This window comes from Porites lutea, chromosome 2 (assembly GCF_958299795.1).
Source record: "Porites lutea chromosome 2, jaPorLute2.1, whole genome shotgun sequence".
NCBI classification, from domain to species: domain Eukaryota; kingdom Metazoa; phylum Cnidaria; class Anthozoa; order Scleractinia; family Poritidae; genus Porites; species Porites lutea.
The window spans coordinates 968,849-983,959 of NC_133202.1; the positions used below are offsets into that span (position 1 = coordinate 968,849).

General features: G+C 38.1%; 1 protein-coding gene and 1 long non-coding RNA gene across 3 annotated transcripts; one reads left to right on the forward strand and one right to left on the reverse strand.

Annotated features, from left to right (window-relative positions):
- The first annotated feature begins 4,237 nt into the window (after positions 1–4,237).
- Positions 4,238–12,137, forward strand: LOC140926462 (uncharacterized). Of its 2 annotated transcripts, none has more exons than XR_012164428.1 (3): positions 4,238–4,294; positions 10,932–11,007; positions 11,974–12,137. It is a non-coding gene; the product is annotated as an uncharacterized lncRNA (long non-coding RNA). The 2 variants fall into 2 exon arrangements; XR_012164429.1 differs by lacking the exon at positions 4,238–4,294 and adding an exon at positions 9,602–9,741.
- On the reverse strand, positions 4,421–5,574 carry LOC140926461 (transcription factor MafF-like). The gene has a single exon (XM_073376197.1). It carries the CDS (start codon positions 5,488–5,490, stop codon positions 4,957–4,959), a length of 534 nt encoding a protein of 177 aa, XP_073232298.1. The 5' UTR covers positions 5,491–5,574; the 3' UTR covers positions 4,421–4,956.
- Positions 12,138–15,111: the final 2,974 nt, after the last annotated feature.

Sequence of the window (15,111 nt, forward strand, 5' to 3'; positions counted from 1 at the left end):
CTACAGACGTTTTACAGGAGTCGATCTTTTCCTGCGTTTTATCCGTCTGGCGAATACAGAGAAAACGTATTTTATACGTCCCAGAACCATCGAATCAGTTAATTGAATGGGAAATATTTGAAATGAATTCGTCTGAATTTAACGAGCCTTGTCACGAAATTCATCAAATTTCAAACAGTGATAACTGCCACCAGGAGACGAATTGCTGGGATTGGCTAAAAAGTTTTGTCGTCACGGATCGCAGACGTAAAAGGAACCAAAGAATCATCTGCTATGACGCAGGCCATGCAGTTGCTCTCCTATATTGTGTAAATAAGCCCGCTGTTGTAAGAGAAAAATTTGTCAAAATTCTGACAGGTTTCCCTGGAGTACCCGTGACGGAAGAACTGAATTTCTTTGAAAATGAATATTCAAAGAATCAATTGTTTCACCGATTTTGATATTTTCACCAAACATGTAATTTTCTTTTTTCGTTTTCTTTAACAAAGGGTCAAATTAGCCCTTAGAAGAAGGACATTGTCTCCTGACCCTGTCATGATACAAACACTAGCTGTTAACAAATGTTGACTTCCACTTAGCCGTATACCGAACATCGGACAGTAGAAAGAGATATATTCAGTACACAGCTTCAGGCAATCATTGACGTCATGCGTTGTTTTGACAGATCATGCATTCAGTGAAAGGGTGTGTCAAATTCATAAATTTCAACATAAAAGGCCTTGGCTTGCAGTTATGCACACGCATCTTAAACAGTTGCGTGTTTGTTTAAGCCTGAAAGTATTTAAAACTCACCCTTTAACGGGATTTGTACCCTCCCTATGTAGGTACATTGCTGTAACCAGATGAACTACTAACCCAACTACCCATCGTGAAATATAATCGTGTAAAAGGGTATAAGAAACTTGTATATTTGAACTGGCTTTCAACACAAAAAAGATCTCCTCAATCAGGAATAAAGGTTGTCTGTACCGTTCGTGATGAAACAAAACGAATTTAACCGAAGCATTAAGGGGCTTAAATAATTTGTTTAAGGACCAAACTCCTGTAAATTATTTAAGGAGATCATCTTAACTGCGGTTTAAGTTAAGAAAATGAAACTGCAGGATTATTTCATTCAAAAAATGATCATGAAACAATGATACTAATAATCTCTTCCTGAAATAGAGCAGGGATATAATAGGGATACTACGAAGACTTTTTAAGTTTTGGCTTGGATTCCAATCAAATGGTCTACCACACCAAAAACATTTTAATTAACACTTACGGTTAACAGTTGCCTTTGTACCAGCTAGGAGACTCTGTAAAGAAAAGTTATAAAAGAGCGTAACCACCTTGTAGAAAACGCTTTTGCCTGACTAAATGGCAGTTGGAAATGTGAAAACGATAACACAAACCTGTATTATTAAGAGAATTTCTAACTTCATATCTGCTGTTAATCCTTAAAAAAAAATATATATATTCGCGTAAGGCCAACCGGGACAGCTACGTTAAAATATGGCAAATATTTTTTAATTAACATACATCTTCAAGGGACTTTTCTAAACAAACATGACAATTTATAACCGACAGCCCACTTTTGATATATTAAAATTCAGCAGATAGCGAGCCCTGAAGAAAGCGAAACCAAAAAAATAATAATTCTCGCGGAGCGAACGAAGCGAGTTTATAAATTTGTCGCGCGCGCAGCGCGCGTATCACGCGAGGATCGCAAGCGAACTGCAATTTCGCTTTGGTCATAAATCTTTTTATCGGTTTGGTATCCGCAGTTGCCTAGCAACAAGCCATAAACAAATCCTAAAGACGCCATTCAACATGACGTCATCGTGCATTTTGGGTTTCCAGGCAACACGTGTAGAGACTTGGGCTCATTTTATTCATCCTCTGTTTATTGTACGTTGGCAAATCGCAAAATTTTTCTGAGGATAAAGAACCACAATGCATTTGGGTAAAATTTTGGTCACGCAAGATGGACGATTTATTGATGAGAATATAACATCTTGAAACAAAATGTAATTAGAAATGATTATTTGATTTTTTTACGCTCTCACGGTGAGGGTACGAGAAAAAGGCACCCAGAGTAAGAAAGAGGCGGAGGAAGGGAGGAGGAGGAGGGTCAAACTCGCAAGCTTGTTAAGACTGGAGACCAAGAGGAAGACTTCGAGGAACTGACACAGCTTGTCTTCTACCCTAACCTTAAATGAAGTCGAGGCTAAGTGCTCTTCCGGACGAGATCGTGACTAGTTACAACGAGTAATATTCCGGCAAGTAATTTCCCAGCTAGTGATTTCCAGGCTTGTAAATTTCCGATTGATCTCGTGATAATCTTGTGATTGATAACTACTTGACTATTTTGCATCAAATTTGGACCCTGCTTACACCCCTTCCCTAACGATTAACTATGTTGAAGCTGAATGCGTGACTAGGAAAGAATGCCCCTCTTAGTAAACTAACATTTAATGAATGGGTGACTAGGTGACATAAACATTTTTATTCGCAGGCACATAATCTCCTTTTTCAGCCAACTCTTGACCTGTTAACTACACTTGGTAAACTACATCAGTACCAAATGAAAACGATTGTCTTCACAAAAGTAACTCCGGCTCAGCTGAGCGGTACGAGGAAGTATATATAACAGCGAGAACGGAAGTCCAAAAAATGGCCACAGAGGGAAATAGTTTTAATATACAAATTGATTTACATAAAGACTCTATACGATTCAACAATAAAGTGCCACGTATTTTTTATGTAGAAGAAATCTCTGGTTTCTGTAAGTTCTCTTTTGATGTGTTTTGCGCCTAGTCTTGGATTTTAAAATTCAGTTTGCTTTAACTGGGAATAAATTGTTCCTCCGGCACGAAGGATCCTGGTTGAGTTTAAAAAGCTCACGATGTTGAGACAGACTCTGAGTATTCTGATGTCCATTGAGGCCATGGTTTCAATTCTGCTTCGCACCACATTCAGTGTTGCTAAAAACAAGACGCAGAATTAATTCTCACGGCGTAAACAACAACAAACTCAATACTGGACTCCGTCACAATCACTGGACTTCGAGAAACGTTTGGCAAGTAACAAGCTCTTACTTCTTAGATTTTGGGTACAAATGAAATAAAACAGATAGTTACTAAAAACAATACGACACAGAACTGAGGAGGGCATAGAAACTGACCAGTCAGCTGGTCTTGCCGGCTGCTTTGCAATATTTAAGAGAATTCTGATTCAAGAGACGCATGAAGCTGTAGATATTTTGATTTGTAGTAATCTCTTTGCTTTGTAACTGTTTTCAACTCTTCCTTGGCAACAGAAATCCTTTTCTCCAGGGACTTATTTTCTTCTGCCATTTTAGTTCTCTTCTGAACAGTTTTCAGTCGGCACTTTAACGCGTATTTGCGATTCTTAAGAATTCGTCTCCTTTTCTTAATCTTTTGCGCTTGTTGCTTTGGAATCCCTTGAATATATTTGTTGAGCTCTTTAATGGTCATTTTTTCTAGCTTCCCGTCGCTTAGTGTAGGTACTGGATCAAATACTTTGTTAGTCTTGTTCTGATTTCGTTTGGAACCTGACTTTCGCTTTGTCTTACTTCCGGGAGTAAACCTTGATGGCGTATTTTGTTGATGCTGATCAAATTCACTTGTAGTCCCTGAACCCCTGTCGTTTTTCTCGCTAATTGGTGCGGCGAGGAAAGTGTTGGGATGGTGCGAACCATTAGCTTTTATGAGAGAAGTAGGCGAAGATTCCTTTAAAGCAAATATATCATTTCCAGACTCCATGACTAGACCTCCTTGGAGTGAATTCAAAGTTTTGTTTTGAATAATCAGTTAGAAGGGGAACCCCCCCATTTCTAAACCGTCCAATGAAAATGAAGCAACAATGCTAGATCGTATTTCACACTGGCTGACGTTCAGTGAACTGTGACACTTAATATCGGTCTTTTCTTTTTAGCCTGGGGAAAAAGGTTCTGGTTTCTGATGTAAATTTAGTAAAAACTTGTATCAAAAGTCAATAATAACAAAATGAAAACTCGTTTCTCAAACGTGTGTACGAATTAAAGCTAAAATTTATGATTTTTTTACTGGAAATGTGCTATGGCGTTGCTCTAGAAACATACTTTTTCTCTTTTTTCGTTAATACGTTAATTCATAAATTTAATGATTAATTAATTGTTACAAAAACAAAACCCATTTTAAAATCGTACGTAAGTTCTAATTGTAAGATTTTTTTACTTAAAGTGCAAATGAAACAAAAGTTGTGTCGTCGATTAATAGAGAGAGAAGGGTAGAGGCGCTGCAAGCTACAGGTATCCTCCTCATTTAATACATTCTTATACGTCTAGCCTTTTGAGAAGTTAAAGCTAGTGGAATATAGAACAATTACAAATACATTGTAACATTAATGTTTTTTTTTTAAAGTTTAACCCAGCGAGGTCGGTATATTTAATGACGGAAACTGTCTCAAACTGTCTCTGTAACTGAACCGTACTAGAGGTGGAATTTCGTGTTTTTACTTGCGTAGTTTTTATATCTGGTGAATGAGTTTTATAAATGATCGTATAGGGAATGCTCGTAGGAAAAAAAAAGGTTCTCCAGTCCATTCTATTTTTAATCTCTCTAAATTACAGAAGTATATGAAAATGTCTTACAAGTGAGCACGAGGAATAGACCTCCATCTTGCAAAAACATTACATATGCACTTTACACAGTTCAGCTATGTATTGCATTTCTCCCCTTCACTGAGTCTTACTAGTGTTGTATAACTGTATATTTAGGTAAGTACTCTTTTGGTCACGTGGCAAATTTATGACCATCACTTCGAGGAGGTCAGCTTGACTGTAATCTTCAAAGTGTTGTCTCTCAAGAGTGTCTATTTTCTTACCGTGTTTTCAACAGGGTAGGATATCAACATTTTAAAATCTTTTGCTAACCGTTTTCGGAGGACAGTGATGTGCACAACTGAAAGACATTACATGGGAGATACCAGACCAAGCACAAATTGCTTTCTGCAAACAGACTGCAATTGAAGTAATTTGCGTTTGTATGTATTTCTCTCCAGTACAACTTTTCGAAGCTTCTCTCTGTCATCCTCCAGCTGCCTTTTCAAGAGCTTGTTCTCGTTGATGAGATCCTCGTGTAACTGTAGTCGCCGCTGGCGGCAGATCAAAGCATAATCTCGGTTTTTAAGGTTACGGCGTCTTCGCCGTATAATTGCAGCTTCCTCTGGTTGCATGTCCCGAAGCAGTTTGTTTAGTTCCCGAACTCCAAGATTCTTAATTTCTTCATCACTTATCTGTGTTATACTATTTTGAGCTTCTGCCACCGGTGCAACGTCATCTTCAAAATCCTCATCCTTTTCTTCGCCATTAAACAGGTCAGTAATGCCGTTGTTCAAATCACACGTTAACACATCCTCAAACAGTGAATTATCCACTGACCATGGTGAATCGATGATGTCCACCTCCCCAGAGAAAACTTCATCAAAGAAAATGCTTTCTTCCATATTTTTTGCAGTGTCTAGAGGAAATAATGGTAAACTTCCTCTGTGTAACTTTGGAACGACAAAGAATATGAACGTTTCAGTGGTGCGAGATGATATTTGCATCGAAACTCACAATATTAACCAATCACAACAAGCAAAACAAGGGAAAATTCCCTTTCACTGGGAAACCCCCTCTGAATTATTTCACCACGTGATTCTTGGAATTAAGTGTCCTTCTTGGAAAGCCGGTCATGCACAACAGGCACTGTTAAGCGGAAGTCTTATATAATTAGGCTACGTTCATACTATAAAAGATAGCTCTTTCTTCGGCACGAAAACTACTCCGGATAGCGCTTCTGTTCACACATAGGAACGGTGATTTCGGCGCGATTTCTGTAACGGCCGAGCGATGCTGCACCGCGCTGTTCTCGAAAGTGGGGCGTCATATATGGCATAGGTTCTCTGCCACACTTTGGTACAGTGTGAACAGGTATTCGGACCGTAGCGGAAGTGAATAAATAAGAGCGAGTACTCGAATCCACTGAGAAGGCAGTACATTTTCAGGAGTGAGGACAAAAAACCCTCTCAGCCAACCGCTCTGGCACAATAGGGCCATTTATACGAGGAAAAATAAGACGCGTCTTACATAAGACGCGAACTGTACCATTTATACGAGCATGTCTTATCTAAAGACGCGTCTTAGCCAAGCCGCGTCTTATTTTAGACGAAATGTACCGTTTATACAGAAAGTTCGCGTCTTATTTAAGACGCGTCTTATGTAAGACGCGTCTTATTTTTCCTCGTATAAATGGCCCTATTGTTTTATGTGTGTGAACGACTTGTTCCAGTTCTGTGCCGTTTCTGTTCACACTATACCTAGCCTACGTGTAGCCGCACCCCCTTTACCCTCCCCCTGACAAAGCAAAAAAGGAGAGAGAGAGAGAGGAGGGTGCGGGTACTCGTAGGCTACACTATACTGGATACCTTTTCGTGTCGGCACGAAAAGGTATCCAGTCAGTGTAAACACAACTTTAGATGATGTGAAGTTTCTTAATATGCGTAATCGTTTGGAGATTTCACAGCAGGATATATTAAAGGCTGTGTCACACAATTCCTGGCAGTTTGTCTGGCAACATTCGTCACAAGTTTATTTGTTGTTTGGGCCTTTTGCCGTGTTGCATGGCTCGTTGCCTGATGCAATTACACAGAAACACCCAACGACGGTTTCGTCCTACATACATTGCAAGCACTTTTCAGGCTATCCTGAGTACTTTTAGACCTCTAGAAATGCATTCTAAGCGGCGCTAAAAAAATAGTGTCTGCTCGGTCATCCTAGCGGAACTCATCCTCGGAGACCCAGGGGCAGTCAGCCGGGTTGGGAGAAAAGGCGCGACGAAAGGTTTGAAGCACGAAATTCTCACCGGACCATTTCCAGACGGCCAAGCGAATGCTGGCTCTTGACTGGACACAAAAAATGCTTTGTAATATTGTGCCCAATCGGCGAACAGCAACTCCTGATTTTTTTTCGTGATTTCGTACACGACGGCTATTGACTCCAGCACGGTTTGTCTGGCTCCGCACCAAAGAAATGCACGCAGTCACGAAACTTTCAGTTTGATATAAACTCCCCATTTCAAATACTGTTTACCCGAAAACTATCGACGCTTTTCCAATAGCCTGCGTAGCGTGGCGGTTTTGTCGGGAGCAATCTCCTTGCGGTTTCTCCGCCCTCGCCCGCCTTTACTTACTTTGCGCGCCCAACCAAAACCGCCATGCTACGCAGGCTACTTTTCCAAAAATACAAGCTTGAACTTACAACGGGTATTCACGCTCACAGCAACGAAAACGTCGCATAAAAAGTGAATTCACTTTTTTTCATTCTCTATCGTGATTATTCCAACTCGCTTACTTTGTCAAATGTAAGTGAACTCTTCTGGAGCTGAACTTCTATCGACCACATCCAAATTCATAAAGAGAAAAAAAATGTTGTCATTGCTTGTTTACGTCTTTCACCGGCTTGAGCTTACAACAGGTATTGTAAGACGTGAAATTAAGCATTTTCACGTGGTAGTCGTGTAGTGACGGCAAAGAAATGTACAAAAAAACGTGAACTTAACTTGGAGAGTGAAATGTGAAAAATTAAACTTCAGAAAATCGTAGAGAATTTATTGGATTGAGCTTCGTACTGTACATGAATATAACGTTCATCTAAAAATTTTTAACCATCCTCAAGTAATACAGAGGTTTTAGGCAATATTTGCCTCTCCGAACAGATATTTTACAGAAAACAGTCGTTTAATTTGGTGCCTCTGATTACAACGAACAATCTTTCTTGGAACGCCTCCGAAATTTTACGCACTTCCGTACCACTCAGTCAGAAGAATGAGCTGTGACGAAAGTTGTTAGGCGCGTGTTCAAAAGCTAAGTGGATTCTTTGAAAGACTGCTTCACTCCTGTTTTAGCACTAAACCGCTAAAATTCAACTTCTAGTTGACAGCAGAATGCATGGTGAATTGTTAAATTAACACCTGTAAAATCTAGTACAAATTTTCCAGCCAGTCCTTCGTTTATATTATTTGTTAATTTTCCGGAGCGCTGCTTTCTTTAATTAACAGAATTTTTGGTTTCCTCAAGTAAAATTTTTTATTAAGCCTTAAGTTGACTCACAGAAAAAGCACCGATTTGCTGAACAAAGCAACACCTTTTTTAAGAATTTGTCTCAAAAATATGGCAGCATCTAGTAAATAAAGTAGAACGAATCGTGGGGCTAATTCAATAATAGAACGTTTTCACTCAAGCGGTCAGCTAGCTATGCAAATTTATTAAAACAAAAGAAAGTTTTTGCATAAGAAAAAGATTTAACTCTAACAGGACCGATGTGGGAAACGGACAATTGCCGCCGAGATTATATTCAAAGAAATGATGGTTACAGATATTTTTGGTTGTAATAAAACAGTATAAGCCATCTGCATTTTACGTCAAACAAATGTTCACTACAACACCAAAGGCTGAAATCTAAACTCAACATTTAAATTGTGTTTCACACAATTTGCTTCTAGAATTTTTATCATAAATGGTTGAGACTGATAGCAGTGTTACAACTTGTGAAGACAAAGGTGGCTTCGAAGTCTTTCAGCGCAGTCACATTGTCGATGCTTTTCAAGTTAACAGGAGCCAATGAAACAATAAAACGTCTAATTTAAATCAGAATAAGAATCGTTTATGCTTAAACTAGGAAATCAGAACACACAAGTGGTAATATTTAAAGCTTTTTCTTAAAAACGTTTGGAGAAATTGAATATCAAGCCTATCTTGCTTTAGTAAGACCACAGCTTTAGTATATTAGATGTTGTACATGGGTCCCGCATATTCAAAAACAGATAAAGGACGTTGAGAGTGTGCAGAGACGAGCGGCACGTTTTGTTAAAAATGAATATAGCACCGCTCCTGGAACTGCAACGAAATTGCTGAATGATTTGAAATGGGCAACACTCGAGAAAAGAGGGAAAGTGGCACGGCTCACAATGATGTTTAAAGTAGTTTCTGGTCTATCAGCTATACAATTTCCACCCTATATACAAAAGGCGACAGAGCACTAGGAAATTCCACCCTAAGATCAAAATTCATTCACAGACAAGTTGGTGCTACAACAAACACATACCAACACAGTTTTATTGCACGTACAATCAAAGACTGGAACTTCAAACAGTGTCATTGAAAAGCAGTCAGTAGAGGCTTTCAAAAAGGCCGTCATGTGCTATCTTTTTAAAAACGCTGACGCGATTTCTTTCTTTTTTTTTTTAACTTAATACTGGCTCTATAATTGTATTTTTAATATAAGCACATGCACATCTGCACATCTGTCGTGATGGGATATACCCTAAGCAGATTATACATTAGAATTAGGGTTAGAATTAGAATTAGAATCTCTTGTTCAGTTTGCCGACATTGTGCATTGTACCATAAAATTTCATGAGATTTATAGTCGAACGGAAATTGATCTTTTTCAACTCCAAAGACGGCATACCTTAATGACACAGAAAGCTGTGAAACAATTATGTTCACCGACTTTCACGGCTGTGTGCTAAATCAATCAAAGAGATTATATTAACTTTGTCGTGTTGCTAAAGCAGAAGGCTTATAATTATCAGAGTGTACTAAACCACTTATCCGCTGATAGCCCAAGTAAAAACTCAAGTACCATGAAACTAGTTTGTCTGTTATTTTTCGTGATGCTTCTTGGTTTCTCTGTGAATGGTGAGACACCTCCGGGTAAGATGCCTTGATATTTATGTCCCTGCATACTTATTTCTCAAAAGTATAAGGAATTGTTGGTAGAAATACTAAATAATTTGATTAAATGCCGATTTATAACTTAGTTACTGGCCTTGTAAACAGTGTAGTGACACTGAAAAAACGATTATAATAATGTGGTCATGTCCATCTCTCCTACGGTGATGAGGAAGTCATTGAAATTTGTAGGCATGTATTATAGACCTTGTCGCGATCAGGGTCTTCGACGCCATATTGATGAGTAAACGAGTGAGAAATTACAGTGTTTGTATGACAATCTCACGTCGAATAAATTCCGTAGAACGGCTGTTCCTAAAAAAATATTAATTGTAAACTGAAGCTTCACTCCTAAGGATTTTACTGAAAAAAAAAATGGGGGCGTTACATGCGTTAGAAGACCTTGAACCACTTCCTATACATTTGTTTGTAAGTCCCGGGAAAGATTACAGATAAATATAAGGAAAATGTAAAGCAAGCCTCTGGAGAAATTTAAGCACAGGTACGCTCCCAAAAGATTTTTATAACAATCCTATGCTTTGTAGCTTTAGTCTACGATTCATTTTTTCAGAACAGCCATTTTACGGAAATTATTCGACATTAGATTCTCATACAAACACTGTAATTTCTCACACATTTGCCTGCTCTTCAATTAGATGGCGTCGAAAACCGTCACAAGGTCTATTAAAGATAACAAAATATAAGAAATTCAACCAAAATCTAGTTTTTAGTTGTTGCTGTTTTTTTCCGTTTAGGTAATTTAAAATGCTCAATGCTGGTTGGAAAACAAAGCAGTGACAATGTCATAAAATTCTTAAAACGAGTAGGAATTCTATGAATAAATGGTCACATTCCGGCTTTATTTGTTGTATCAGTTGTATCAACGTCCTATTTTCTACTGAGCCAATATTAGTAGAATTATGTTTGAAAACTACATTTTATGAGAAACAGAGACAAGTTATTATCCAACAGCCAAATACTTTCTATTTGACACAAAAATTATTACAAGTGAGATAGAATACGGATCGCTTGAATGAGTGAATGAGTGTAGTCCTGCCATGACAGGACTATTGTCGACAGTGACTGACGTTTCCAAAACTTGTGAGGGTTAGACACGACTATTTTCAGAGTCGAAGTGACCTGTTAATGCATTTTTCTATAATTTTTATTAGGTCCCCCGGCATTATTCAAAAGGCACTACTCTCTACTCAGAAGACCTTGCTTCGTATGCTGTTATTTATCGATAAGGTACTAAATAACATCGGTAATACATAAATTTTAGTGATAAAATCCAGGTTCACGACTTGAAAGATCAGTTGTGAAAGGTTTCTACCCTGCGAGCAGAGGTTCCTCTCTTGCATGGTCGTTCGCGTCGCTTTTCAGTCGCGAAGTAACGTTATTTTTTCCTCCTCGGGAGAAATAAAACACTGCAACTAAGCGACTGACAAGCAACGCGAACGACTTCGTAAACGCTAAAAGCCATGCAAGAGAGAAACCTCTGCTCTCAGGGTAGAAACCTTTCACCGTCTTCTGGACTATTGTACTATATTAAACAACAAATGAAAATTTAACAAAAAATTAAAATTGAAATAAAAAAGAAGTTCTTCTTTTCAAACAATGCTAACGTACAGTTTGCGCGCAGCACACTGTGTACAGTGTACACAGTGTACACTGTATACAGTGTACACAGTGTACACTGTATACAGTGTACTCCGCGCAAACTGTACGTTAGCATTGTTTTAATAGAGGAACTTTTTTCTTTTATTTCAATTTTACTTTTTTTAAAATTTGCATTTGTTGTTTAATACAGTATAATTTAGGAAAGACCCACTTCATCTCTTGTGGAAACATATAGAGACGGCCATTCTTTAGGGAGGAAGGGGATTATTTTATTTACCAAAACGCAGTGCTAGTAGCAAAGAAGAAGGGAGAAGCACATGGGAGAATATGACACTTTTAAATTCTTTTCTTTATTATTTTGCATGAGGACGGGATGACTGTCTATAATTAGATGGAGATTTTAGTGCGGATACTATACAAGATTAGTGCATTGGAAATGGTACTCATTTTTGGGAGTTAATATCATTAATTACATGCATCTTTTGTAACTATTTAATTGTGATAGTAGAGCTGGCAGGGGAGGAGCGGGGCGGGGTGAGGCTTGATAGAGCATTAATGTATCTCATTTATTGTTTTCACTATTTTTGTTTGCAGCTGTAAGGAGCGCTTTCGAGAAGAATGTCACTGTCGAATATAGAAATAAAATTCATCGCTTCACATCTCGCTGGCGGCAATTATACACAGGAAGGGATGCCAACAACAGGCCGTTACCCTGCCATTAAAATGAAATAAAACTCAATATTGGTCTATGAGTAAAATTCTGTCAGTAAACTTTTTCCGTCATTTTTTTGGTACACTTGTTATGAAGTGACGCTCCCCTGATCACCAAATTAGCACCATTTTGCTCAAGAGATTAGACGTAGTCGTCAGTAACTTATCTGTGCTTTGCCCCGAAAGCGAACGAAATTTTCGTAGGAGATTTGCAGAGGAAATAATATTCGCCCGCGAATTAGGTTTTTCCAATTAAGCGCTGGGAAAAAACTGTTAAGCAGATGCGGTGTTGTGTTCTTCGACCGGAAGTACCATTTTCTTAAAGAGTAATGAACTACAGAGCTAACCTCGATAACTCGAACTCGGATAACTCGAATTCCTCGCTAACTACTTGAAATGTTTATCGTTTCCCTTCAGAGTTCGAGTTACTGGGGTTCTACTGTACAAATAGAGTAAATTTTCACGGTGTCCGTTTTTTTTTTTTCGAAATGTTTTTTATTTTTATTTTTGTTATTTTTCTTTTTGTTTTTCCGGATCGATGGGAAACCGGCGAAATCTGCCAAAAACGTATCAGGGGAAATACAGCTGTATTTATGACGAGTTATATAATTTTAATTAAATTGAGTGGAGTGCAATTTGGTCGAAATATTACGTGGCCGCGCGATTTAAAAATTAGACGAGCGCGCAGCGCAAGTTCGATTACAAACAAGTATGATTACAAACAAAAACTTCGGGTGTTACGAAGCCCAATTAACACTTTATTACAGCCATTTTGAAATCGTAAATTCAGTCAGCACCAATATTTTATTGATTATTTTACATATTATTTTGTATGCAAAACCGAAGTGATGCCATTTAAGGCCTGTTTACAAGGAGGTGGGGTACCCCAGGAAAGTGAGGTAACCCGCATATGTTGGGTAACCCACCTGTCAATATGATCTCTCATTTTAATTTGATCACATTTACATAATAGGTGGGGTGACCCGCCGCGGTTTACCTCACCTCCATGTAAACAGGCCCTAAGAGCAAAAAATGATGCGAATTAAAACACTTGATTTAGAGCGATAAATAGTGTTAATCGTGAATATATCACACTGTTGAGAGCCAATCGGATTGCAAGGATCATCACTGATTTAAAAATTTCAAATGAATGTAACAAAAGGGTAAATCAGTGGCTGGTCGTGGTTTGTTTCTGAATTGCATGATTTGGGCCGTCTCAGATATTGGCTACCGATATCTGGATGGTTACGGCAAGAAACCTCTTTGCTCATATACCATTAACCCTCTATAAAGCCACCCCGCCCTCTCAAATAAGTCGCCCCTCTCTAATAAGGCCCCCCCCCTTTCAGGCCGGGAAGAAAGTTAATAAGCCCCCCTCCCTCTATTTTAAGCCTCCTCCACTCGATCCCCCTTATTATTGTTCACAAATAAAATAATAGACTGTATTAATCAATTACCACTGTAAAACTTCGTTTGCACTGATCCAAGATGGTTAATTCACCAGCTGGAAATTCAAATTTGTTTTTGATCCTCGACTACATGACCTCCAACTTTATGACCATTCCCACTTTGCATTCTGGTTCTTTATAGAGAACTGATACTTTTGTCATTGCTAAATTAAATAGTAGCCCCCCTCTCACAAAAAGCCCCGTCTCTATTAAGCTCCCCCCCCCTAAAATGTGTTCGAAATAAATAACCCCCGGGGGTGCTTAATAAAGGATTTACTTTTACGATAAGTTCCTCGACCATAGCTTTAACTCATCCCAGGGAAAACATTAGGGGAGAAGACAGATTACATTTCATAAGCCTTTTCAGTTCTGTAGTTGAGTGCTATACATTTACGCAAATAATGATCTTTAACGGACAAAATTTTGGTAACAAATGCTTAGTCTAAATTTGTTTTTGTCTTTAGGCTTCAGTCTTTTTTCTATTAATGTTTATTGAATTGGCTGAAAATAGCGGACTATCCATCGCATTTGTCGTTTACACTGACTACCAGTTTTCAAGGTTGCTCATTGCTCAATGAACGCATTCATTATTCCTGTTTTGACTTGAAATATCTTAGCTCAGCATATGTTTATAGCTTACAGGAAAAACATACAAACCTATTAAAACAAAAGATTTCTTTTGTGCAACAGCCAACAAAGGTATAAACGACGTCTTCTTTTGCAGTTGTGGTCAGAAAAAAGAGTTTCCTGACGAAATTTCCCTATTGATCTTGAATTGATTGTGCTCATGCTACAAAGGCCAAGTGCCATGGGTAGCAGCTGCACATAGATGCTGGCACAGGTTCTCTCAGTCATGCTACTTTTCTCTGTACTGGCAGTAATGTTAGCCCCCTTTAAAAAATATAATAAGACCTAGTTTTAGACTCCTTTATTCGTGGCATTTCTTTTAGCCGTTGATACTATCATTTATGGCGGCGCTTATTGATCACTGCCCTTTACTATTGTCTTTGTTACTGCTGCTACACTTCATTTGTATGTGCAGAAAACCCATGTGTCTAGTGCGAAGTAGTATATTTAAGTGAAACTTTGTGAAACGCTGAATTACACTCTTTAAAATACCCCTTAAATTTTAAACTAAAAAGGAAAAATTAGAAAAGACTTCATCTCTTGGCTAAAACACTTCCTTTGGTCAGGTGAATTTTAATTTATTGTTCAACAATTTGTATTCAAAAGAAAGAAAAGACGTCTTCCTTTGAAATTAAAATTAAATTAAGAAGAAAAACTACCCTCAAAGGAATCAACACATTTTTAACAGAGAAAGAAGTAGTCGGGAAATGAACCTAAAATTAGCAGATCCTGGTATAAAAGATTTAATAATATACAGCAAAACTAAACCTTGTTCGAACCTTGTTAGGGGACATTTTTTCCTCATTGGAGGGCAGTAAAAGTTGGAATGAAGAACTCTGGTTGGTACAAAGAAACGAAAGGTAAGCAGCATTAATTTTAAAAAATCAAACATCAAACAAAAAAATAAAGCTAAACAACAAAAACCCAAAGGCAGATTATTAACAGA

Bases quoted from the DNA above. Each gene is read 5' to 3' on its own strand.
- LOC140926461 (XM_073376197.1), bottom strand. From the start codon at position 5,490: ATGGAAGAAAGCATTTTCTTTGATGAAGTTTTCTCTGGGGAGGTGGAC.